Genomic DNA, 27,361 nt, shown 5'->3' with positions numbered 1-27,361 from the left:
GTGTTGACAGAGGCCCAGGAAAAAGACTCATGTCAGCTCAGCTTCAAATATGTGCATGGGTTATATTTAAATAATCTTCACTCAGACTAGACCGACTGATGTTAATGAACCTGAATCAGTCATGTCCATTAATTTCAGTGGGTCTACACTCAATAGGACTAACATAGTATAGGTGAAGGTAAAGGGACCCCTGACCATTAGGTCCACTTGCGGACGACTCTGGGGTTGCGGCGCTCATCTTGCTTTATTGGCCAAGGGAGCTGGCGTACAGCTTCCGGGTCATGTGGCCAGCATGACTAAGCCGCTTCTGGCGAACCAGAGCAGCGCACAGAAACGCCGTTTACCTTCCCGCTGGAGCAGTACCTATTTATCTACTTGCACTTTGATGTGCTTTCGAACTGCTAGGTTGGCAGGAGCAGGGACCGAGCAACGGGAGCTCACCCCATTGCGGGGATTCGAACTGCCAACCTTCTGATCGGCAAGTCCTAGGCTCTGTGGTTTACTCCACAGCGCCACCCACGATCTGTGCAGTTCTTACCCATAAAAATTTGTTCTGTGAACTGCCCTGAGACCTCTGGGTATACGGTGGTATGGAAATTCAATAAAATAATAATAATAATAAATAAATAAACATTGATGGATGTGCAAATAGTGATGTAGATACTGGGCTCTGGGATACTGGATTCTATTATACATAGCATCCAAAGTATGGGTATTGGGAAGGTCTGGGAAAAGGGTGGGTATGCTGGAAGTGTGATTGGGGCAGAATGGTGTCATCCTGATTCTCTACCCACGTAGAGAATATCTGCATAGGGTTAACATCAGAACCCAGGAGGAAACTTCAAAATACGTTTATATGAAATACATTTCAACTTACCATTTCTGTATCCTTTTCTAAAGACCAGTGTTTGAAACTCCCATTGTTCCAGGCGCATTTTTTAACAGGGAATTTCATCGATTTGAGCGGTTTCTGAGCTCTGGGCGCAGGACTGTGCCTAAGATTTCAGGTTAAAACTGCAGAGTGGAAGGAAAGGAGGACCTTTTTCTGCCTCCCCACTTCCAGCTACTCTCTGAAGACAGGAGAAGAGACCCTCTTTAGAATATTAGGGGAGTGGGCAGGGGAAGGACTAGACCATGTGAAAAATGAACATAATATTTTAGCTGCAGTTCGTTCATTTTCAGCTTTGTATTCTTGTTATTAAAAAAGTGCGCCTAGACATTTCGTTGTTGTGCTCTTAACCCCTGTTTAAGGCGCCCTTTAGCTCCTAGCTTTCGTATCTCAGTTTCTAACACTGCTAAAGACATTTTAAAAGGCTGGGTTTCATTTTCATTCCTGAGGATACCGTTCTACAGAGTGTGAGTACTGTGGGATTAATGCAACATTTCCATCAACTATAATTTGGCATCTACTACATTCATCAAAATGTCATGCAAATTATAATAATTATGTGCAAGTAAATTGGCCAGTTAGCTTTGGCTCTCCAGACCATTTTGCGTTTCCAGTTTGACCTTCAGCACTAAACAAGTTGCCCGAAGATGCCCTAACGTTTACATGTCCCTAACAGTGCGTGTTCCATGTGTATCTCCACAGTGGGTTTGGTCTGTAGTTTGGGGCCTCTTTCATCTTACAGAAACTGTCTTGGTCTTTTGTAGAAGCTGGAACTGGATCGATTTATGCTTTATGCTCACGGGCCCGATCTTTGTCGAGAATCAGATCTGCGTCATGCAATGGCCAACTGCTTTGAGGCGTTGATAGGTGAGATACCTGCGCTGCGGCTTTTGTCGTGCTAATTGTGTGTTTTGTCCAGCGTTAATTCCCCTTATCTGTATGAATTTCTGTTTGGAAATAAGTCCGCAAATGGCTCTTCGGCGTGGTAGCAAAATGAATATCAGATTCTCGGGACAAACTTAACAGACAGGATGTCATCTTCGTGCTCTGTTTGTGTGGTTACCAGGACCTGCGACTTGCTTCTCTTGGACTCTGAAGTCCGGTTCAAACAAGCCACAGTTTATGAAGCCAGGAATGAGCATTGAGGCGAAGCACTTCTCACTTCGTGCCACAGAATCAGATCACGCCTAGTTTATTGACTGACATTAAGCCAGTTTCCCAGTTTGGACGTAACAGGGCCTTAATACATCCCAGGAATGAATAATAATAATAATAATAATAATAATAATAATAATAATAATAATAATAATAATTTATTATTTATACCCTGGCTGGGTTTCCCCAGCTGCTGTGGATGGCTCTCAACAGAATATTGAAAGCACAATAAAACATCAAACATTAAAAACTTCCCTAACAGGGCTTCCTTCAGATGTCTTCTAAAAGTCAGGTAGTTGTTTATTTCCTTGACATCTGATGAGAGGGCATTTCACAGGGCGGGTGCCACTATCAAGAAGGCCCTCTGCCTGGTTCCCTGTAACCTCACTTCTAGCAGTGAGGGAACCGCCAGAAGGCCCTCGGAGCTGGACCTCGGTGTCCGGGCTGAACGATGGGGGTGGAGATGCTCCTTCAGGTATACTGGGCCTTTGAGGCCATTTAGGGCAGGGGTCAGCACACTTTTTCGGTGGCCGATCCACTGTCCCTCAGACCTTGTGGGGGGCTGGGCTATATTTTGGAGAGAAAAAAAATGCCCCACAAATAACCCAGAGATGCATTTTAAATAAAAGGGCACATTCTACTCATGTAAAAACACTCTGATTTCCAGACCATCCATGGACCAGATGTAGAAGGCGATAGGGCCAGATCCGGCCCCCAGGCCTTTGTTTGCCTACCCATGGTTTAGGGCTTTAAAGGTCAGCACCAACACTTTGAATTGTGCTCAGAAATGAACTGGGAGCAAATGTAGGTCTTTCAGGACTGGTGTTATATGGTCTTGGAAACGTTGAAGTCAGTGCCCGTCTTGGAAAAGAGAAGGGTGGAGATGAAGGAGGAGCAATCAGCCGTGGTGCTCATTCCCAGCTACATAAATCGTGGTTTATGAAGCCAGGAAAGAAAGTACAACCTGAGACAGAATATGGGCCAGTATGACTGTGGTGTGATCCATCAAGTCAGTTCTCCGGTCCCTACTGTGAGGAATTGCATCTGACTTCTGGCATAGTACAAATACCAGGTCATCAAAACATTTATGAGCTTAACTGAACAAAATTAAACTAAATTATGCTGGTGGGATTTAAGGTTACAAGCCCAATGCATGTTTATTTGGATTTGGGCTCTGCTGACCTCTGTTTAAGCTCTTGTTATTCTGAGTAGCAGTAATGGAATGGTTTCCAAACTGGTTTTAAAGCTAAGTGCTGTTCGGTATAAGGAATTAAGTAGACCCTGTCTGCCGGCTTGCAGTCTCTTGGACATTATAGAAGGAGGAACATAATAGGAAGGGAAACTGTGACAGGGGAGGGGATTAACTAATGGATAAAGACCAGAGGTTAGCACGCCTGACTCAAAAAGCTATTTAAAAAATGACATCTGATGGAGATGTTCTAGCAACAAGAGGGATGGCGTTGCAACGATCTGGAATAACGAGAAAAACAGCGTAGGTGAGGAGAAACTGCTGAGATTTTGGGTTTGATGAGGAGTAAAGTGCCTTTAGAAGATAAAGAACAAGGAAGAGTATAGAGGAACGAGAAGCAGGAAGATGAGACGGAGCCGTAGCATGGAAACATCCACGAAAAGAAGTTTAAATTGGCTTCCATTTCCCTGTAGGCCTTAGGCTAGACCAGGAAGGTGATGAAAACCCTTGGTAAAAAGCAAAGGAGCGGCAGGATTTAAAATAAATGAGAGTGGCCAAAGTTATGAGAAAGGATGACCAAGTGTTTTCCGGTAAGAGAAGTAAGCAAGGTATTTGTAGTAGCAATGGAAATAAAGGAATGCTGGGAGATGCTTAAATGTTGGGACCGGTGAGAATTAGCTCTAGCAGAAAGACAAGGAAGATCAGTCGAAAAGAAGCCTCCCGTGCATACTTCTTCGGGAGAAATAGAGACAGAACCAATAACGAGGAAAGATGAGAGCCAGAACTCAAAGGATAAATCAAAAATTCAGTTTTAAATGAATTCAGTTTCAGAAAAGGAGCAGGCATCGTTCATTAAGAAACAGCTGAAAGGCAGGCAGAGATCTTAAACTGGGAAAGAAAAGCTGGGAGTGGGAAAACAGAGTTGTGGGCTACCGGCTTGAAAAAGGAGCACTAAAGGAACGAGTAAGGGAGTCTGACAGAAGTAAATACATAGCTGGGAGTTAAGGACAAAATCTTCTGCAACGGCAGCAGAAAGAAAGAAAGAAGGAAATAAAACTTTCAGCGGGGAGTGGTAGCCAATCTTCAAATACAGTGGCACCTCGGGTTACATATGCTTCAGGTTACATGCGCTTCAGGTTACAGACTCCGCTAACCCAGAAATAGTGCTTCAGGTTAAGAACTTTGCTTCAGGATGAGAACAGAAATCGTGCTCCGGCGGCACGGCGGCAGCGGGAGGCCCCATTGGCTAAAGTGGTGCTTCAGGTGAAGAACGGACCTCCGAAACGAATTAAGTACTTAACCCGAGGTACCACTGTATCTAAAGGGCTGTCACGTGGAGGATGGAGCAAGGTTGTTTTAGCCTTCTCCGGAGGGTAGGACTCGAACCAGTGGCTTCAAGTTGCAAGAAGGGAGATTCGGACTAAACATCAGGAAGAACTTTCTGATGGCAAGTGTTCAACAGTGGAACAGACTCCTGCGAAAGAGAGAGAGAGAGAGAGAGAGAGAGAGAGAGAGAGAGAGAGAGAGAGAGAGATGGTGGACTTCCCTTCCTTGCAGTTTTTAAAGTAGGGGTGGGGTAGTGTCTGTCATGTATGATCTAGTTGAGATTCCTCCACTGCAGCGGGTTGGTCTAGATGACCTACGGGGCCCCTTCCAATTCCACAATTCTGTAATTCAGTGAGAATCAAAGGTATTGAAGATTAGAGAAAGAGAGTCGGCAGCAGACGAGGAAAAAGAAGCAGGGCATCTAAGTGGAGATTGAAAGGGAGAAAGCCGAATTGTGCCTTTTTTAAAAAAAAACCAACAAAAGTACAAGTATAGAAGAAACAGACAAATGGGGGGGGAGAAATAAAAACCCTATCATATCCGCTGCTGAAAACCAATTGGTTAAGCCGAGTGGGGAAATGAAGAAGGAATTGGATGAAGGAACCACAGGAGTAGCATCATCTAATGGGGAAATCCATGTTTCAATAAGAGCAAAACAAGAAAAACGATCAGAGATAGCAAAATCATTAAGTACGACAGCTTTATTAACTGCGGGGCGACGGTTTAATAAAGTGCAAGGAAGGAAAGACTGCCACACAAGGAGGGGGAGGGAGATTAGCATTGCAGCGTTGTCGAGAAATGGGAGGACCCTGGTCACCGACAAAGGAAAGGAGAAACAGAATGGATGAATTACTCCTAAAATAGTGGAAAGGGGGGGCGAACACGCCGGGATTCGAAAGCAGTCAGAATAATGAAGGGAGTGGGGTGGGGGTGGAGAAATGCTAATTGATAAATGGCGAATGCTAATTTATATTTATTATATATCTGTTTTATTTATTTATTAACATTCTTATGTTACATCGGTAAGCATTATCATATTACATCACAAGGCTTATTATAATATAATTTTCAGCATGTATACAAAGCTAAAGAAAAGAAACAAGGACAAAGAACTATTCCAAAATCATATACGTACCAACACTTTGGACTTCCTGTCTATCCCGCTGTATATTCCTTTTTTACAAATGAATGTACTCTTATTATTGTATATTTCGAATGCCAATTGATAAATGATACTTTGCCTTGCTGCCTTGCTGCCTTCCTAAAGGGGCTCGTTGTGTCTGATGATGACATCTATGATGGTGTTCTCCAAGGAGGTGTCCAATTTTTAAATTTCATGTTATATTTATTCATTGAATATATATACCGCCCTATACCCAGAGGTCACAGAATAAAATCAAGATGTAAAACTGCAAAATGCGTACAGTGGTACCTCGGGTTAAGTACTTAATTCGTCCCAGAGGTCCGTACTTAACCTGAAACAGTTCTTAACCTGAAGCACCACTTTAGCTAATGGGGCCTCCTGCTGCTGCTGCGCCGCCAGAGCACGATTTCTTTTCTCATCCTGAAGAAAAGTTCTTAACCTGAAGCGCTATTTCTGGGTTAGCGGAGTCTGTAACCTGAAGTGTATGTAACCTGAAGCGTATGTAATCTGAGGTATCACTGTAATCACAATAAAAACAACAACCCGATAGCCCTCCCCCTCAAAAAAGCCACATAGGATGTCAACCAAAGGCCTGGCACCTAAAGGTATATAATGAAGGCGCCAGGCAAACTTCCCTGGGGAGAGTATTCCACAGGCAGGGAGCCACTGCAGAGAAGGCCCTGTCTCATGTTGCCACCCTCTTCTGGACCTCTCAAGGAGGAGGCACATGAAGAAGGGCCTCAGAAGATGACCTCAGGGTCTGGGTAGGTTCCCATCAGCCCCAACCAAGGTAGCCCAATGGTCAGGTATGATGTGAGTTGTAGCCCAATGACGTCCAGAGGGCACCCAATCAGCTACCCCCGCGCCTGCTGCTGTACCCCCACTCTGTCTTGGAAGAGGCTGTCCCCATCACACCTTGCCCTTGCAAGTAATAATGGCAGCGGCAGCTGGATCCACTCTGTCCTGGTCTTCTGGTCTTGGCCTCCTAGTTTGATGCTCTATGGACCTCTTGTTAGTCTAAATCAATCATTCAATCTTTATTACGGTCCAGAGACCCAACAAATTGTTACAAAGCAATGCACAATTCAGACAGCCTACTTCCAGGTTAAACAAGCATTTTGTTCAGACTTAAAGATAGGGATCATTGGTTCTTGCAACCACCAATAAAAACTTTGCCGCTACTAATGTTCTAGTGTTTGTCCGGTCTTCCAATAAGAACCTGACAAAGTGAGTCTCTGATTTTCCCGGGAAAGGTACCAGCAAGGGTAATATCAGTCTAAATCCCTTTGTTCCTCAAGGGGACGGGTAGTCAGCAGGGAGACGAGATAGAGGGAATTGGCGGAAAAGGGAGGCGAGGAGAAAGAGGGGTGGAAAAGAAAAGAAAACTCGCAAGCGATGGGATGACGCAGAACAGAACCGCCTGAATCTCATCCTTATGCATTTTGCCTTGCCTTGGAAAATAGATTCCAGCTCTTTGGGTTCTGCCTTGGGCTGTATTTCGTTTCGTCAGATCAAGATAAGGGGGTTGTGGGTGGGGGAAGCTGTGCTTTCCAACTCTGCTTCGCTTCTCACACACACTTTGATGTTCAGCGTTTAAAAAAATAAAGGGGGTGGGGGGAGCGGTACAGTTCCAGCGCTTTTGGGACAAGGAAGGGTAGGGCCGTCTTCTAGGAGCTAGCTGCCATTTATTTGGCAAAGGGAAGCCAGGGCATCGTGTGTGTGTTTGTGTGTGTGGTTTTTTAATTTTAATTTTGGCCGTCTGTATGCATCATGAGCCTAGGACTTGCCGATCAGAAGGTCGGCGGTTTGAATCCCCATGATGGGGTGAGCTGCCGTTGCTCGGTCCCTGCTCCTGCCAACCAGCAGTTCGAAAGCACATCAAAGTGCAAGTAGATAAATAGGTACCGCTCCGGCGGGAAGGTAAACGGCGTTTCCGTGTGCTGCTCTGGTTCGCCAGAAGTGGCTTAGTCATGCTGGCCACATGACCCCCTATTGGCTCCCTCGGCCAATAAAGCGAGATAAGCGCCGCAACCCCAGAGTCGGTCACGACTGGACCTAATGGTCAGGGGTCCCTTTACCTTTACCTATGCATCATGCTACGTGGGGCTGTGGTGGAGCGTCGGCCCCAAGCAAAGGGAAGCTTGCATTTCGTTTGGCATTTGTAGGGGTCGTCGCAAAGCAGCAGACTTTCACAAACCAGGACTGAATAATAAGGAAGTGCCACTCAAGTACAGTGGTACCTCAGGTTACATACGCTTCAGGTTACAGACTCCACTAACCCAGAAATAGTACCTCAGGTTAACAACTTTGCTTCAGGATGAGAAAAGAAATCGCGTGGCGGCAGCGAGAGGCCCCATTAGCTAAAGTGGTGTTTCAGGTTAAGAACAGTTTCAGGTTAAGAATGGACCTCTGGAACGAATTAAGTACTTAACCCGAGGTACCACTGTACGTTCTTATGTGTGTGTCTGGGTCTAAATCCCTTTGTTTCTTAAGGGGGACGGTTCGTTAGCAGGGAGGTGAGATAGAGGGAACAGCGGATAGGGATGAGATAGAGAGGATCGGCTAAAAATGGTTAGTCTTTGGTTATTTTTTGAGCTGTTTAAATATTCCCTTTGCAGCAGGTATGAAGAACCTTTTTTTCTTTTTCTTTTGAGGGGTAATCCATTGGGGGTAATTCTGTCAGGGTTTGTCTGATGACTGTAGACAAGGCTCAAGCCAGCAGTGGATCCTGCCAGAGAGAAAGAAAAAAAAGATCCTCTCTCTATACCTCTGGGTATAGGGCGGTATATAAATTCAAGAAACAATAATTATAATCTCATTCTGTCCTCCTGCTCTCACCAGAACATCTAGGCATTTTCTTTCATCCTGGCTCAGGCTCACAGCTTGCGTTACCGGCAGTCTCTTGAATGTTAATGCGCATCTTACGGCAAATTTTGTCACGCAGGGGCGGTTTACTTGGAGGGCAGTCTAGAGGAAGCCAAACAGCTCTTTGGACGCTTGCTTTTCAACGGCAAGGTATGACTTTATCCATAGCCTCGTTGCGCCTTCCGACACGTCTCTTGCTTACAGAATCAATTTGAGTTATGCTGTGGTTCATTAAAGGGAGTGTTTCAAAGGAAAACGGAAAGGCTTCCTGCTTTTCAGAACGTTCTGCCTTTATATAGCAGCAGCATTTTTTTTTTATTGTCCTTAAGTGTGCTCTGCTGCAAAACAGGGATGCGCAGGGTGGTTTTCAGAAGCAGCGCAGGGAGTGTTTGTCCCTTCTCCCCCCCCCCCAATGCACTGCTTTTATTTTATAATCCCTCTTTCCCCCGCTTGACGCAGCAAACACCCATTCAGTCATTTGTTCAATTGGTTAGAGCAGGGTTTCCTGAACTCGGGTCTCCAGCTGCTGTTGGACTACAATTCCCATTATCCTTAGCTCCCAGGGATGGTGGGAGTTGTAGTCCCAAAACAACTGGGAAGCCAAGTTTGGAAAACCCTGAAGAGTATTTAAATGCCACCCTATAATGGAGTTGGGACGCAGGTGGCGCTGTGGGTTAAACCACAGAGCCTAAGACTTGCCGATCAGAAGGTCGGCGGTTCGAATCCCTGTAACGGGTGAGCTCCTGTTGTTCAGTCCCTGCTCCTGCCAACCTAGCAGTTTGAAAGCATGTCAAAGTGCAAGTAGATAAATAGGTACCGCTCCAGCAGGAAGGTAAACGGCGTCACTGCTCTGGTTCGCCAGAAGTGGCTTAGTCATGCTGGCCACATGACCTGGAAGCTGTACGCCGACTCCCTTGGCCAATAAAGCAAGATGAGCGCCGCAACCCCAGAGTTGGCCACGACTGGACCCTAATGGTCAGGGGTCCCTTTACCTTTACTTATAATGGAGTTATCACCCGGGGGGGGGGGATCAGAACCAGAAATAAAGCTATTTAATATTCAGCGACAATAAAAAGCAACATAAATACAGCATAGGAACCCGTGTTGCAGAGGCTAAAAACAAGCTAAAGGGCTTGGGAGAATAAAAAGGCCTTTGTGTGGCACCCGATGACACCAAGGCAGGCACAAGGTGAGCGTCTCTGGGGAAGACATTCCACAGCTGGGGAGCCAACACTGAAAAAGGCCCTGCCCTCCACTAACTCAGTGGGAATGCTCAGAGAAAGGGTTCCAGAGAAGATCTAAAATTCCAAACAGATCTATTCTGGTCCCAAAATGTGAAGGACCTTAAAGGTCATTTGGAGTAGAAAGTGTCTAGGATTGGGGGAAGTCGAGGAGGTGACAGTGATTGTAAGTGAAAAGCAAAAGGCATGGAGAAGGAGATGGATCAGCTGAGGCAAGACTCTTCAGGTAACCACCTTCCTGAGCTTCCTCAACACATGCATACGGTTCTTCTCCTTTACCCCAGTGGTGTAGCATGGGTTGCCAGAGCCCAGGGGATCGGGGGGAGGTAAATCGACAGAGCACGCATGCGCCACCCAAGAGATTGCAGGCACGAATATAAGAAAAGAAGAATTGTTCAGTTGCCTGGAGAGGACACTTCCTGGTTCACATGCAGAAGATGTTTCCAGCAGATCCCAGTGTTGGAAGCACACAGCTGTATTGAGGCAGCACCGGGTGTTGAAATTTGGTGCCCCCTAACAATTTTGTTCTCAAAATTTGTGTTCTCGAAGCTACTAACATGAGTTTGACCAAACTGCGGGAGGCAGTGGAAGTCAGGAGTGCCTGGAGTGCTCTGGTCCATGGGGTCATGAAGAGTCGGACACGACTAAACAACTAAAAAAAATTCACCACTGCTCTACCCTGGCTCTGATCCTGCCAGGGCTCACAGCTTCTGCTGTTCACTGACTCAGCTGCCTGCATCCCAGCCCTGAAACATAAGTGTTAAGATGTAATTGGTTTTGTGCATGCATCTGCCTTCGAGTATAATAGAATCCTACTGTATTATGTGGTCATATTCTTTGGGTTTGTGTTGAGGTTTCCCCTCCCTTTCAGATGTAAGATGTCCCTTTCAGGCTGGGGTTCTTATCCTCTTATCCTTTTTACTAAACTTTTAAGCAAAAAAAAAAGGGGGGGGGGAGAGAAGGTAACCTGTTACATAGTTCAAGAATTGTGTGTGCGTTCGTTTTCTCCTTCCACCTAATGGATATGCACTAAATGGATGCGCTACAGGCAGTTTAAGCAGAGAGTGCCCGCTTTCAAAAAAATTAGCTTGCCGGCACTATTGAAATCGGGGGAAAAAAGCAGAGTCAGCATCTGAACCCATTTCAGTACTTCGCAGAATGACATTTTATTTAGCAATGTGGAATTTGTTAAACGGCTCCCGTGAGCTTTAAAAGCGTCTCTCGATGTTTGCAGGACCTGCGGGAAGTATGGCTTAATTATCCGCTGCACCCTCTGCAAGTAAGTGTCTCCCTTTTCCGTAAGGAATTTCAGAGTGCTTTTCTTCTTCATCTTTCTCTCTCCCCGCCCCCCCCCCCCCCGTTCCCAAGGATGCCTTTTTAGCTGTATTCAGCTGCGCTGACATCTCTGAACGGCTAGCAGGCACATGGCCTTTGTGAATTTCTTTTGTGGCTAATAACTGTCGAGAGCTCGGGCTCAAGGGGGGGGGCAGGGACTTCAGAGTGCCTCAGGCAACAGGCAGGCAGTAATTTGGCAGGTGGGTGGCAGACACAGGACAGGTGAGCGGCAGATTTATAGTCTAGTGGCAAAAGGGGGGGAAATAACCAGACCGTCTTCCTTGCTAGAAAATCTCCCCAAGTGGAAAAGTACAACAAAAATGGGAGCTTTGTAGCATACAGCATCACGCGGTCAGCCTCTTACTTCCTGATTCATCTCAGCATCAGGACCGTTCTGGGCTGTGGAGTGACTCACCCAGGTGAACCTGGGATCCAGTACTCTCCCTGGACAGCAGCCCTAGTAGTGAATGATCCGCAGGGATTCCTAGTTTGAAGTCATCCTTGCTTTGGACAGTAAGCTTCCTGGGAAGAATGACTATACTCGGGGTGCCGATCAGACCCCAAATTCTGGTCATTTCGAAGAAGTTGTGGGGGGAATGGAGGAAAATAGTTTTCTTCTTCTCTCTGAAATTGCATTCCACTTTCCAAAGCTAGCTGGTCTCCAGGGGAGGGACGTATTTTGATTCCCCCCCCCCCCAACGTTGGGACAGTGGCCTTACGTTGTAAATATGTGTAAATATGATTTTCCTGATATGCTGTGGCTTGATTCAGAACTTACACAAAAGAACCGGTTTCCCAGTTCATATTTTAATAGAATACTTGCGGCCTTTTCAGAAACACACACACACACCCCTCAAAAAAAAAAAAAAACCCTGTGTTTGCAAACAAGGCTTTGTGGCTTTTTTGTACAAGTGTTGAAATTAAAGTTGTGAAATTTTTTAAAAAGGGGGGGGGGGGAAGAATGCCTATTCATTGAGCATAATGGCAAGGGTGACATCATCTCAAATTTAACAACACCGTTAACTAATGCATCTGATGTTTATATTTTTTATATTTTTTGAACGCCTCAAACCCCTTCACATACTGTATTTTTTGCTCTATAAGACTCACTTTTTCCCTCCTAAAAAGTAAGGGGAAATGCGTGTGAGTCTTAAGGAGTGAATGCAGGCTGCACAGCTATCACAGAAACCAGAACAGCAAGAGGGATTGCTGCTTTCACTGCGCAGCGATCCCTCTTGCTGTTCTGGCTTCTGAGATTCAGAATATATTTTTTTCTTGTTTTCCTCCTCCAAAAACTAGGTGCGTCTTGTGGTCTGGTGCGTCTTATAGAGCAAAAAATATGGTACATTATGGAGGTCGCCAGGAAATCTGTAAGCACTGGCAGTGGCCTCTCTTCCTCCAACTCCAAATAGTATTAGAAACGAATAGTACTTTCAGTATTTTTGTGAGAATGAGTGGCATGAAAATGCACCGTAAGTGATTCATGCTGAAATCCCACCGTTCAAAACTACTTGTGTAGGTGGTCCACATATGACTTTATCAGTGTTGTGAAAGGGCCACAAAGAAGTTGAAATCCTCTACCTTTTCCCGTTGCGAAAACTCAATCTAAATGATGGCTGAAAGAATTCTCTGTACTCGGGATCTGCCCATAGAAAAGCTACTTCTCAGCAAACGGGGACAAAACCCTTTTGAAAAATGTTAATTATGCTCCTGCAAAACCCCAAAGTATGAGCATTGTATTATCATTTAGCAAGCGTTCCTGCTAGCTTCTCGCTGAAATAATTTAATTTGAAAATACTAAATTAGAGAAAGAAGGGGGAGGAGTTGATAGTGAAATACTGAAGTTACTTGCTATGCACACACACACAGGCGTACCTTGGAAGTCGAACGGAATCCGTTGCGGAAGTCCATTCGACTTCCTAAACGTTCGGAAACCAAAGGGCGGCTTCTGATTGGCTGCAGGAAGCTCGGACGTTGGGCTTCTGAAAATTGTTTGAAAACCGGAACACTCACTTCCGGGTTTCGGTCATTCGGGAGCCGATTTGTTCGGGAGCCAAGGCATTTGAGATCCAAGGTATGACTGTATATAAAAGAAACATTTGAATCAAGACTTTTTCTTTAAAAAATTATTATTTATGTTTATATCCTTCTAATCCTCAGCATACAATTGCTGTCAGGACAGTGGGACAACAGAAAATATGAATAGGGCCAGTTTTTTAAAATAAAAAAATCATTAAAATAGCAAAAGGTGTAGTCAATCCACTGAGAAAAGCTAATAAAAAATAGCATTGTTGAATGTATGCAGGAAAGGCCAGAGAGCTCAAAGGCCCCAGTGACGTTGATCTTTTTGCTTCAGAGTTATCTGCTGCCTTTCAACCTGTTAAAAAATAAAATTGTGGTCCAGGCTTTATTAAGGTAATGTTCAGTAGCCACTGAAAATCTGCTTTGTTGTGTTTCGGCCCCATTTCTTCTCGGTCATATGCAAAGTAAAAATCACAGTGTTCATTATTTTGTTAGCTCCAGCTTCCTAAATTGGGCCTTAAATCTTCCTACTAAGTTCACGCTGTTCTCTGCGTTCATATTTCTTTACAGCTGCAAGAGTCCAATACTGACCGACAGCTGATTGAGACATCTCCTGTGCTCCAGAAATTGACCGAGTTCGAGGAAGCCATCGGAGTAATTTTCACTCACGTTCGGCTTCTGGCCCGGGCTTTCACTTTGAGAACTGTCGGATTTAACCACCTGACCCTGTGAGTTTGTTGGGCGTTTCTTTCTCTCCCCCCCCCCCCAGTAAAGTTTATGATTATTTCATTTTAGAATGTACCGTATTTACATGAATCTAATGCGCCATCAAATCTTAAGGGCAACCTCAATTTTCAAAACCTTGAAACCCCAGAAAAGTATTGACTGGCGCCATCAAATCTCATGCGCGCTCTAATTTCTGCGGCGTAATTTGCCCCCCCCCCAAAGGTGCGCATTGCACCCGAATAAATACGGTGTATGAAACAGAGAGAACAGTTACAGCAACCGGCAAAAATTAAAATACGGAAAACTAAACTGTAAAATAGGCCTGGAGACAGTGGCGTAGTGTGGGGGGTGCAGGGGGGGCCGGCTGCACCGGGCGCAACATCTGGGGGTTAGGGTTAGGGGGCGCAAATCCACGGGTTAGGGGGTGCAAATTACTTGCCTTGCCCCGGGTGCTGACAACCCACGCTACGCCACTGCCTGGAAAATGCATTGTAAAGTTTTAAAATGGATCCCAGGCATTCTCTTCCGAACAGGCAGCTTTATCCGGTTTGCCAGCTATGGATGCTCCTGGATAGGGATCGCCAGACCACGGTAGACCAACATCGTGACTGGATCACTGTGACACGTTCTGTGACTGGATAGCTGTAACACGCTGCCCAGAAGCGCCAGCCGGTGCAGAACAAGGCGGTCAAACTGCCGAGGAAGGAGCTGTGCCAACAAAAGGACCAGTTCTCTCTCTTCCCTCAAGTCTTCATCCTTGTCACCCTCTATGAGTTGGGGGGTGGCTTCCTGAAGTGGGGAGACTCCAGTTTTTGTGGAGAGGGGAAGGTCAGAGATCTAATAAAATGCGAGGGAAACCACTATGAGACCCTCACAAGTAATGTTGGGCGATAGGAATGGTGATCTACGAGGACAAAAATATTGTAGAAATACAGTAAGGGGACACATGCGGTTCTTTTTATAGGTAATGTATATATATTATAATATAATTATACAGTCGTACCTTGGATCCCGAACGCCTTGCGAGTTGAACGTTTTGGCTCCCTAACGCCACAAACCCAGAAGTGAGTGTTCCGGTTGTGAACGTTCTTCGGAACCCGAACATCTGATGTGGCTTCTGTGGCTTCCGATTGGCTGCAGGTGCTTCCTGCAGCCAATCGGAAGTTGCGCCCTAGTTTCCGATCGTTTTGGAAGTCAAACAGACTTCTGGAAGGGATTCCATTCGAATTCAAAGGTACGACTGTGATATTATTCTAATATTATTATTATGATATTATTAAATGTAATATAATTATAATAATTATGTATACTTTTATATATTGTACATTATAAATATATTTTTTTTGCATTTTCAAATTTTATATCACAAATGAAACATTTTTTATTTTACCATACATATATATGGTATATTTACCATACATATATATTGACTTCCCTCCCCTTCCAACATTCATTTCACTTTCCCACCATTCCTGCATATTTTGATATATCCATCTAGTTCTGTTCTCCTATCTTCAATACTTATTATACTGTCAATTTTACTTTAACACTGCCAGTGTTTTCAACTGTACACAATTGTTTCCCATATGCTCGACAAAAAATTCCCACTCCTCTTTAAATGCCTTGCGCAGGAGCCATGCTAAATTGTTCCAATTTTAGCTTATGTGCCGCCAAAGTGAGCCCAACACACATGTAGTTCTATAGCGAGGAAAGGCTTGTTTTTCTATCTTTTCAACTTTATTGATTTCTACCTCTTTCTGTTTCAGGGGCCACAATCAGAGGATGGAATTCTTGGGAGATTCCATAATGCAGCTGGTGGCCACGGAATATTTATTCATACATTTCCCCGATCATCATGAAGGCCACCTAACGGTGAGATTGCCACCTGTCACTCTTCTCCGGGAGCAGAACTTGACAAGTCAGAGGGGACAGGAGAGACAGAGGGCAGGGGGAAAGAGAGAAGGAATTGCAGAAGCAGCGAGTGAATTATTCTGGGCTTAATGAAGATCCACAACCTCAGCCCGCAGCCTGCTCTTAATAAGGTTCTGTTAATTTGAAGATGTGAATCCAGCTGCGATCAACGAAGTTTTGATTCTTGCCACCCAGGCATGATATCTTCTCTCCTTTAAAGCAGGTCAATAGCTTTAATAACCGCCGTGATTAACTTGTTCCACCTTAAAACTACAAGTAGCGCTTGTTTCATTAGCAAGCACTTGGGGTAGACAGATGCTATGAACATGGGGTCTGTAGGAATGCTTTTGGGGGAGCAGTTTCAGGGCTAATAGGTATCTCATAGCAACAAACAAATCAAGTTTGCCTTTCTTTTTAAGAATAGCTGCTTCGTTTCAGTAACACGCAAGTGTTGGGTGGTCTCTCGACTGTTCAGATGTGCAATAAACTAGACATTTATTGCAACTTGCTTACCTTGCCCCATAGAACTGAACAGGAGCCCTTTAGAATCAATACTTCTACCCTAGCCAAATACCTCCCACCATAGAAAGGCTTTCCTACTCATGCTTCTGCCCCCCCCCTGTCACACGTGGTCCCAGGGCACGGCACGATAAGCCGCTTAAAACCACGTCAAACCAATCTTTGAATAAGTACCATTGTTATTTGTTGTTGTTTAGTCGCTTAGTTGTGTCCGACTCTTCGTGACCTCGTGGACCAGAGCACGCCAGGCACTCCTGTCTTCCACTGCCTCCCGCAGTTTGGTCAAACTCATGCTGGTAGCTTTGAGAACACTGTCCAACCATCTCGTCCTCTGTCGTCCTCTTCTCCTTGTGCCTTCAATCTTTCCCAGCATCAGGGTCTTTTCCAGGGAGTCTTCTCTTCTCATGAGCTGGCCAGAGTATTGGAGCCTCAGCTTCACGATCTGTCCTTCCAGTGAGCACTCAGGGCTGATTTCCATAAGAATGGAGAGGTTTGATCTTCTTGCAGTCCATGGGACTCTCAAGAGTCTCCTCCAGCACCATAATTCAAAAGCATCAATTCTTTGGCAATCAGCCTTCTTTATGGTCCAGCTCTCACTTCCATACATCACTACTGGGAAAACCATAGCTTTAACTATTTGGACCTTTGTTGGCAAGGTGATGTCTCTGCTTTTTAAGATGCTGTCTAGGTTTGTCATTGCTTTTCTCCCAAGAAGCAGGCGTCTTTTAATTTTGTGGCTGCTGTCACCATCTGCAGTGATCATGGAGCCCAAGAAAGTAAAATCTTTCACTGCCTCCATTTCTTCCCCTTCTATTTGCCTGGAGGTGATGGGCCCAGTGGCCATGATGTTCATTTTTTTGATGTTGAGCTTTAGACCATATTTTGCGCTCTCCTCTTTCACCCTCATTAAAAGGTTCTTTAATTCCTCCTCACTTTCTGCCATCAAGGTTGTGTCATCTGCATATCTGAGGTTGTTGATATTTCTCCCGGCAATCTTAATTCCAGCTAGGGATTCATCCAGCTCAGCGAGGCCAAATCAAAGAGATAAGACGAAACACAGCTAACTACATCTCAGTGCTCAGTCTAGAAATGATATCATCCCGTCAGTGCCTGTGCATTGCCAGAAAGAAAAAGGTTGTCTGTGGTTGCAGCGTTCAAAATTCGCCAGGCGCATTTTCACCTGGCTATCGGCCACTTGCGACCAAGCGAAGATGCCCGGGGGCCAGGAGGGCACCAGTCGCCTCCATCATCTGGAGATGCATGCCCTTGGATCTCGACTTTTTTCACACACTGATACCTCACCCTGTAGAATCCTATCGGTTATTTGTTATCTGCGCAATCAGGATGAATTTAAGGAACCCAAAGGTTGTCTTGGAAAACACGACTTTTGAGCTGCTTGGCCCCAAAATGTCAACCAGGCATTTTGTTTGGGCAACTGTAACCTCAGTTTAAGGAATCCTTTGGTGCCAAGCTTATACATCTGAGTTTCTGCATCGTTAGGGCGCCATTTTGATATACCCTAACTGGAGTGCGACTACAATCCAGGAAACTCGCTTTTATTTACATATAATGATCCTATATCATTCGCCTTTGTGCTAGCCAGAAGGAGAAGCCTCTCCTATAAATTTCTTTCCGAATGCAACCAAATCTTTTTTTTTAAGAGTTCTGCAGCACAAAGAAGATCCAGTTTTGACTTTATGCTGTCCATCCCTTCCAATCCCCCCTCTCCTTTGCTCTCTTCTGGATATTTCCACTCGGCCAGTAGCTCCAAGGAAGGCTAACCCTTGATTTCAAAGACCCGAGTGCTCTTTGAACTTGCTGCTGAAGTGGCAGGGCATTTTAATGTTTAACCAAAGTTACGTTTTAAGCAGCGAGCACGTTTTCCCTCCACACCGCTTTCTCCCTCGGTCCCCTTCCTCTGCCTTCTGCCCGAGACCTTCTCTTAAGCATAATTTGAGCCTGTCTCCCTTCTGTCTTCTGATGAATAAATATGACATGTTAAATTTCCTTATCAGCGGGCCTGCCCCCTCTCCCGAGCTCCCTTTCATCTGATCAGACTGAAATAAGCTTTCAAAAGTTGCTTTTATGTTTCGGGCGCGCCTTAACGTTTCGTTTCGCGCCGCTCTCGTGCTCTGCCAGCCCCCGCCCGTATCGTTCCATCTTTCACAGAAATTTCACCTCAGCTGTTCACCCAGCCTTCGTATCCTATGCAAATTGCATTAGGTTCTGCTTTCCGAGCCACTGGTTTGCTGCAGACGTTGCCCCAACAATAAGTTGCGTGCTTGTTCTTTTGGAAAGTGGCTGCTGTTAATTAAAGCGCTGGGCTCCTCTCTTCCTGTCAACCGGCTCTCGATTCTCATAGTACTTAATTCTTCGTCGCCACAGGTGGCTGCATTTTTTGACAATTAACACTGCAGTCCTCCTGCGACGGACACATTGGGGACCAGCTCGCTTTGCCCGGTGTGAGAGGATTATATGTTGCCAAGTCTATTTATGTTAAATTGGCTGAAGCCGTAGTAATATTCACGGATCCAGGATGAGAGCGATAAATCGACCGCCTGTTACCGGGGCTCTTGCAACATCCTTTAGACAATTGGAGAGGATTATATGTAAGCAGCACCTTAGGCACCTCCATCATTAGCGAGTTACACAGGAGCTCTCTCTGCTTTGTATGCACAGTGGAAGCAAGAGCACACTTCTGTCGGCAAGAGAAATTGAGCTTGGCATATTTTCTGCCCATTAGCTTGCTTCAACAGGAAGCTGGACACGAGTCGGGTGCTTCTGACCTAAGACAAATTGTAGTATAATCTTAGGATAAGCACAAACTGTGGTTTGCCAGTTTGGACCAAATGATAAACTACAGATTGCCTCAAGCTAGGAAAGGAGGGAGAGGATAGCTGTGGTCAGGAAGGAGCACCCAACATTTCAGGGATGCGGGTGGCGCTGTGGTCTAAACCACTGAACCTCTTTGGCTTGCCGATCGGAAGGTCGGCGATTCGAATCCACACGACGGGGTGAGCTCCCGTTGCTCTGTCCCAGCTCCTGCCAACCCAGCAGTTCGAAAGCACACCAGTGCAAGTAGATAAATAGGTACCACTTCGGCAGGAAGGTAAATGGCATTTCCGTGTGCTCTGGCAGTCGTAATGGTGGACCGTTGTGCCAGAAGCGGTTTAGTCATTCTGGCCACATGACCTGGAAAGCTTTCTGCTGGCTCCCTTGGCCTGAAAGCAGAAATGAGTGCCGCACCCCATAGTCCAGAGGTCCTTTGCCTTTTTATCTTACACAACACGTTGGGTACCATTTATGTAACCCTAACCCATGTTTTGGTGTTACATCTGAACCACTTTGGTGTGTTTTGCATGCCTCTTTCTTATTAGTTTTTATTAAAGTTTTTGTGCGTGTTATAAAGCAAACAGATCAAAAGGGAAAGGTACATCTATTGTCTCCACTTTCAATTCATAGTCATTTTCTCAGTTCGTTAGCATTTGGCGAGAGACACTTTTGTCATAGACATCTTTCTGAGATGCCTTCCGTCGCTCCTGCTCTGTAGGGGGAGCCGTAGAGTCACGAGAAGCTGCGTTAGGTCAAGCCAGGTCCATCCATCTCAGCATCGCCAACTTTGATTGGCGGCTTCAGTCTGTGTTTTCCGACATGGGATTTCCCAGCCCTAATGGGGACTGAACCTGGAACCTTCTGCATGCAAAGTGTGCAGCTGTGCCTAAACCCCTCTTCCCCAAAATGAGGCGGTAGTGGATCACTTTTGGATCCCCACCCCACCGAACATCAATCTGGTTTCCATACAGCCCTCCCTCTAAGAAGCTCAGAACAACATGGTGGTCCCTCCTCTGTACTCCAGGTAGGCTGTACTGTGAGGTAGGCTATAATGCAATATATACCATGCAATAAATTGAACACTCAGACCACATTGGCTGTTCCCTCTCACCCATGTTCTTAGTCCTGTTCTAGTAGGTTCCTCACCAGGTGTCTTCCTTACATGGTGTCATCCTAAGTGCCCAGGTGAGAAACCTCTTTTGACACCCATCTACTATTCCCACCGAAAATGCCTTTGTTGAGCTCTTCCTCTGACTACTCAGCCACCCCAGGTTTCTTGAATCAGGGCTGCAGCAAGTCATGCTTACCTACTAATCTTGCCCGGTGCTCCAGTGATCTCCAGATTCTTGTAGCAGGACCCTTGTACCTACGGGACTGCCTCTCCCGGTATGCCCCACGGAGGACCTTAAGGTCCATAAATAGCAACACTCCTTAGGGTCCCGGGCCCTAAGGAAGTTAGATTAGCCTCAACCAGAGCCAGGGCCTTTTCAACACTGGCTCCAGCCTGGTGGAACGCTCTGCCTCATGAGACCAGAGCCCTGCAGGATCTGATTTCTTTCCGCAGGGCCTGTAAGACAGAGTTGTTCTGCCTGGCCTTTGGCTTAGAATCAATTTGACTCCCTTCTCCTCTTTCTTTCTTTTTTTCCTTTCTCCTCCTGTGATGAGGCTGCATTTTAATGTTTTAATGTTATATTTTAATCTTGTTTTTTAAGTTATATTTCAATCAACTTGTTTTTATTATTGGTTGTTAGCCGCCCTGAGCCTGGTCTTGGCTGGGGAGGGCGGGGTATAAATAAAATTTATTATTATTATTACCAAAAAAGATTAGAGCAACATGGACCCCTTGCTCCCATTTGAAAGCAGCCAATTGATCGGCAGGAACTTGGCGCAGCCGGGAGGGGGAGAGAAGGAGAAACTCTTCTGCGTCACTTTGGGGCTGAGGGACTGAGCAGTTGACCATGTGGGTCATACAGATCAGCATCAGAAGACGGTCCCTGGTATTAAGTGGTTAGCATGAGCAGCAACTTGGCGTAGGAACAAAATCTAGCAGAGGTCACTCGGTTTCTTCTGTTTTGCCAAGCAACGGCTGGGGAAATAGTTCCTCCCAAGAATTTTGGGGATGTTCTTACCTGAGCGCTCTCTGTTGTGTCGGTAGCTGTTGCGGAGCTCCCTGGTCAACAACAGAACGCAGGCCAAAGTCGCCGAAGAACTGGGCATGCAGGAGTTCGCCATTACAAACGACAAAACCAAGCGCCCCGTGGCCTTACGGACGAAGACGCTGGCGGATCTTTTGGAATGTGAGTACCACCATCTTCTGTTTCCTCCCAAAGCAAATCAGGGGTGACGCTAAAGGGGACAGCAGATAGCAGAAGTGGGAAAGTCCTTAGGCAAGGTTCTGTGCCATAAGAGATACTGGGTTTTTTTAAAAAAAAAAAACCCCAAAAAACACCAAGTGGGTTTGGTGGATTCTGGAATCCATCAAGAATGCACATGGCGTTAGTTCAAGGTGCAACTTGGAGGGGGATTTTGTTTCTTTAAACTGTGGTTCTGTTGCATTTCTTTTGCGTTCCCCAAAAGGTATATTGAGCTGTGTGTGTGTATTGAGGTATTGGCGTGTGTCAGAGCTGCTTGAAGATCCTAGCTCACAGAGGATCACGCTAGCCAGCGATCATTAAGTAAAAGTCTTTATTGAATTACAGTTTCCATTCTCACGCTGCTGCGCGCAAACTCTACGTCTAGTAGCTAGATCGGCGAAGCTCCGTCTGAATCTCCGCCCCTTGTGCACCAACTTAATATCCTAGCCTTGCTCCACCTTTTCCGCCTGACTGTCCTCCTCTGGGTCCCTCTACCCCCCGGGGCTTCTTCCTTCCGGGATTCTTCTGACGCTGACCCGGACCCTCCTGCCTCCTTGCGCCGGGCTTTAGGACCTGGTTCCCTTTCGGGGCTGCTTACTGTGCCGCCTTCCTCTGCATTTGAACTTGGCGCGCGCGCCCAACCTTCCACCTTCCTCTTAACCGTTTCTTCGCTCCCCGATGGAGGTGTGGCCACTCCTGACTCATGCCCTCCCTCCTGTGGCGAGCTGCCAGCGCTTCCCCCCTGGCTCCCTTCCTCTTCCCTGCTTCCTGGCGGTGACGCTGGTCCCGATTTCCAGCTGCTCCCCCCTGAGTCCCTTCTGGCTCTATCTTCCTGGGGTGCCCCCCTTGACTCCCCCCTTGCCCTGGCCACTGGTGCTCCTTTCTGTGAATCCTCTGATTCACTGGAAAGACTAGGAGATCTCGGGTCGTCGTCATCACTCATCTTTTCTTCTGCCTCCTCCCCTTCGCTCTCTGTTTCCTCCCTTGCCCGTGCCTCTGCTCCTAAACCCCTGACATCCATCCCCCCCTCGAAGCCCCCCATTCCCCCCTCCCCTCCTTCCGGTGCTGGAGCTGGGGGCTGCTGTTGCAAAGGGACGAACGTCGGATATCGGTCGCTTCCCGTGGCGGGCCTCCATCTGAAGTCTTCCGGTTCTTCCTCCCTGCTCTCGTCGACGACAGTCACCTCCGCTTCCATCTCTGTGCCGCCGTGCTCGAAACCAGGGTCGTCCCCGAAAATGTCCATGTCCGTCTCTCCCTCACTTCCTCCTGGCGGCGTTGCTCGTCCTGAGCATTCCAGCCACTTTCTGCGGAACTGCTCCTCTGGCCTATCGTCCCACCAATACGAGGGTTCTGAGGCGGATCCCGAGGGTGACCCCTCCGGGGAACGGACGTCTCGTGTCGGTTCTTCGTCCGAGTCGAACCCCCGGAACGTGCTGGCCGAAAGCGTGGGCGTGAAAAGCCAGTCGTCGAAAAAGTCTGCTGGCATAGGTCTATGTGGGAAGAGGGCATGAAACTCGTCTTTGAGCAGAGGTTCGTCTAAGGCGTAGCCCGGCACCCAGCTGTTCGCACTGGCCGGGGTGCCCTCCTTGGCGAGAAAGTATTCTACCCCCTCTTCCCCCCATCTGGAGTCCAAAATCTCCGTGACTTCGTTGATGCGCTCCTTCTGTGCCACTCCCGCGTGCCCTGTTCTGTCTCTGGCCGGACTCGGCGCCGTTCCGGGTTCCTGGAACCTGTGCGGTGCCTTGTAGGGAGTGAGCACCGATCTGTGGAATACCGGATGCATTCTGGAACCCTCCGGAAGTGCCAGTCTGAAAGCTACCGGGTTGACCTGCTCTTCGACTTGGTAGGGCCCCAGTTGCTTATGCCCTAGTTTCTTCTTGGCCAACGACCTGGCCGGCACTGCGTGGGCTGCTAACCAAACCCAGTCTCCCACGTGGAGCTCTTCTCCAACCCTTCTGTGCTTGTCTGCTTGTACCTTGTATGCGTGCTTGGCCAGCTCCAGGTGGCGCCTCAGCTGATCGTGGACTTCCTGCAGCTCCGACGCGAATGCATCTGCTGTCTGCGGCTCCCCCTCCCCCATTCTTTCCAGTCCCGGGAAGGTTCTGGGGTGCCTCCCGTTGTTGGCGAAGAACGGCGTGACCCCCGTGGACACGTGCTTCGTGTTGTTGTAGGCGAACTCGGCAAGCGGCAGGTAATCCACCCACGTCGCAGGCTGTTGATTTGCATAACATCTCAGGTACTGCTGCATGATGGCATTGACCCGCTCCGCTTGCCCGTTGGTCTGCGGGTGTCTCGCCGACGCCAGGTTGATCTTGACGTTCAGGAAGCCCATCAGCTTCTGCCAGAAATTCGAGATGAACTGCCGCCCCCGGTCGGACAGAATAGACCGTGGCAGACCGTGAACCTTGAACACGTGGTCTATGAACAGTTTGGCGGTTTGCTCCGCCGTGGCCACCTTAGCACACGGAATGAAATGGGCCATCTTGGAAAACAGGTCCACCACCACCAGCACTGCCGTCTTGCCCCTTGAGCTGGGCAGATCCGTGACAAAGTCCAGGGCCACCCTTTCCCAAGGTTCGACCGGAGTTTGCAGCGGTTCCAACAGTCCGGCCGGCGGTTTGTGCACTGGCTTGGCCCTCTGGCAGGTGTCACACCTCGCCACGTAGTCTGCGACCTCCCCTCTCATTCCAGGCCACCAGAAATCCCTGGCTACTAATTCCACCGTCTTCTCCTTGCCAAAGTGTCCGGCCGTGGGCGCGTCGTGCAGCTGCTGCAGCACCTTGGCTCGAAGTTCGTCTCCCGGCACGTAGATGGCCCCTTTACGGATGAGCAATCCATCTCTTAGGTGGAAACCGTCGGCCGCTGCCTTGCCCCTTTGCACCTCTGCCATCTTTGCTTGTGCGAAGGAGTCCCCCTGCAACGCTCGTCGCACCGCCTCTAGGTCCACGGTCGCCGCGGCGCACGCCCACACTGTCGGTGCGAAGATGTGCATGGCGGCCGCTGGTGTTGCGTCCTCCAGATACTGTGGCTTACGGGAGAGAGCGTCTGCCATGATGTTGGTGTCCCCCGGGACATACTCTATTCGGAAGTCGAAGTTCGCAAAGAACTCAGCCCAACGTATCTGCCTCTGGTTCAGGAACTGTGCCGTGCGCCAGTGCTCTAGATTCTTGTGGTCCGTGCAAACCTGCACCGTGTGCTTGGCGCCGATCAGAAAGTGCCTCCACGCCTTGAACGCTGCGTGAATGGCCAGCAACTCCCTGTCCCATATGGTGTAGTTCTGCTCGGACTTGCTGAGCTTCCTGGAGTAAAACGCTCCCGGTCGCCACACCCCCTGCGGGTCTTTCTGCAGCAGGACCGCCCCCACGGCTCTGTCCGAAGCGTCTGTCTCCACCCTCATCGGCTTGCTGGGGTTGACATGAAGCAGCTGCTCTTCCGACGCGAAGAGACGCTTGAGTGCCTGGAAGGACTGCTCCGCCTGCTCTGTCCAAATGAACTTCTTTTTCTTGGAGCTAAGCGTGTCAGTGATGGCCGCCGTCTGCATCGCGAAGCCCTTGATAAACTTGCGATAGAAGTTCGCAAAGCCGACAAACCGTTGGACCTCCTTCCGGTTGCGCGGGCTCTTCCAATCCAACACCGCTCGAACCTTGGCGCTGTCCATGGCGAGCCCCTTGTCAGACAGCTTGTAGCCCAGAAAATCCACCTCCGTCACGTCGAATTGGCACTTCTCCAGCTTGGCGTAGAGCCTATGTTGCTTTAGCCTGCTCAGCACTTCCTTGACGTGTTTGTCATGCTCCTGCTGCGACTCCGAAAAGATCAGGATGTCATCTAAGAAACAGACGCACGTCTTGTAGAGAAGTTCCGCCAACACGTGATGCATAAATGCTTGAAAAACGTGGGAGCCATTTTGCAATCCAAAAGGCATAACTCTATATTCGTAGGTCCCCAGTGGCGTGAACATGGCTGTCTTCCACTCATCACCCTCCCGCATGCGAATGAGGTTGTACGCCCCCCGCAGGTCCAACTTGGTGAACACTCTGCCCTTCCGTACCTTTGCGAGGAGGTCGTCAATTCGGGGCATGGGGAAGTCCGATGGCCTAGTCACACTGTTCAAAATCCTGTAATCCACTACGAGTCTCTTTTGGGGCGTGTCCCGCTTCTTAACAAAGAATACGGGACTGCCCCCCACTGCCTTGGACTCCCGGATGAAGCCGCGCTGCAAATTATGATCAATGAACTCCTTGAGTTCTTGCAGTTCGTCCTCTGACATGGAATACAGTCTCCCTTTAGGCAGCGCCGCCCCCGGCAGCAGGTCAATTTTGCAGTCATATGGTCTGTGAGGGGGTAGCCTGTCTGCCTCCTTCTCGCAGAAAACTTCCAAAAATTCAGCGTACTTGTGGGGAATCGCTTGCAGCGTGCCTAGCAGCAGCTGTGACTCCTCTTCCTCTCCTTCCTGCCTGGGCACGATGCAGTGTTCAGCACAAAAGGAAGAGCCGAAGGTCAGCTGCCTCTGGTACCAAGCCATCGTTGGGCTGTGCTTGTCCAGCCAACTCATGCCCAATACAACGGGCGTGTCAGATAGTTGAGTGACGTTGAAGCTGATGATTTCTCTGTGATTCCCAAGTCGCATCACCATTGGTGGCGTCTGCTTCACCACTTGCCCCCCGAGCAGCTCCCTGCCATCCACCGTGACAACCTGCAGGGGCAGTGTGGCCGGCAGCAACTGCACCGCGTGCCTGTCGACAAAGTCCTGCCCTATAAAGTCCGCATTGCTGCCTGAGTCAATGGTGATTGGCACGTCTATGGTGATTCCATTGGGCAGCTGGAGAGATGCTGTGAGCCTCACTACTGGTTTGGGCGGGAGGGGGTTCACGGGCTGTAAAATCTCTGGGGACTGCGTCACTAACACGTCTGGCTGGGCCCCAGTGCCTCTTCCTCCAGCCAGACTGCGTCGTTTCCCTGCTGTGGTCCTCCTTGCTGCGTTGCTGCAGTCACCATTGCTGAGGCTGCAGTGAGCTTGTGGGGCCTCTGGGGACACTCTTTTGCCATATGCCCTGGTTCCTCACAGACGTAACACTTCCTGTTCCCTCTAGGAGGCTTCGCTTTCACTGCTGCCGGTGCTAGGGCTCTGGTTGCTGACTGAGCCCTTGCACCTCCAACCTCCATAGGTTCGGCTCCTCCTCCTGGCGGAGGCGTGGATTGCGCCCGCGCTGCTTCTCTGGGAAGGAAGGAGGGGCCCCCGGCTGGTTCGCGCCCTCCACGCCCTTCGTCCTTGCTCCACGGACGTCCTTCCAGCCTCACCCCCACTGCCAGTGCCCTCTGAACGACCTCTTGGGTGGTTCGGGGTCTCTCCCCCCTCGCGATCTCATCTTTAATCGAGTTGTGCAGCCCCTCCCAAAAGAGGTCTCTTACAGGAGCCGAATCTCTGTCCCATTCCAGGGCACTGACCAAGGCGAAAAAGCGGGCATGATACTGCCTGACGCTGGCCCCCCCTTGTCTCAGCCCATGCACCTCCTTCCGTGCAAGATCCACGTCAATACTTGATAAAAAGCACCCATCCATCGCTTTCATAAAGGCATCCGCATTCTGGAGCGCCGGATCCTTATCTCTCCATAAATTATGTAGCCATGCTTTCGCATCCCCATGCAGATGGGACATGATGAACCCCACTCTCTCTTGTTCATCTCTAAAGTCTTTATGCAGCAGTTGCAGTGCGCACAGTACGTCGGCTCTAAAGTTGGGATACTGTTGCAGGTTCCCATCGAAGTGAGAGACCAGCCCGCCTGTCCGTCTCGCCAACCCAATTCCCTCCTGCCGGGGTGTCTGCTTTGTCAGCACGTCTAACCTGACCTGGAG

General features: G+C 48.1%; 1 protein-coding gene across 2 annotated transcripts in view; it reads left to right on the top strand.

Moving 5' to 3' along the window:
- Positions 1 to 27,361, top strand: part of DROSHA (drosha ribonuclease III) — a 96,677-nt gene that overhangs the window by 48,196 nt on the left and 21,120 nt on the right. For both annotated transcript variants that reach the window (XM_081206163.1, XM_081206162.1), the window contains exons 22-27: positions 1,654 to 1,756; positions 8,648 to 8,718; positions 11,044 to 11,088; positions 13,737 to 13,894; positions 15,659 to 15,764; positions 21,310 to 21,451. In XM_081206163.1, coding sequence (XP_081062289.1) covers positions 1,654 to 1,756; positions 8,648 to 8,718; positions 11,044 to 11,088; positions 13,737 to 13,894; positions 15,659 to 15,764; positions 21,310 to 21,451 — 625 coding nt within the window. The remainder of the gene's footprint in view (positions 1 to 1,653; positions 1,757 to 8,647; positions 8,719 to 11,043; positions 11,089 to 13,736; positions 13,895 to 15,658; positions 15,765 to 21,309; positions 21,452 to 27,361) is intronic.

The sequence above is a fragment of the Podarcis bocagei genome (genome assembly GCF_964188305.1).
Source record: "Podarcis bocagei genome assembly, chromosome: 8".
NCBI lineage: Eukaryota > Metazoa > Chordata > Lepidosauria > Squamata > Lacertidae > Podarcis > Podarcis bocagei.
This window is presented reverse-complemented; position numbering and strand designations above follow the sequence as displayed.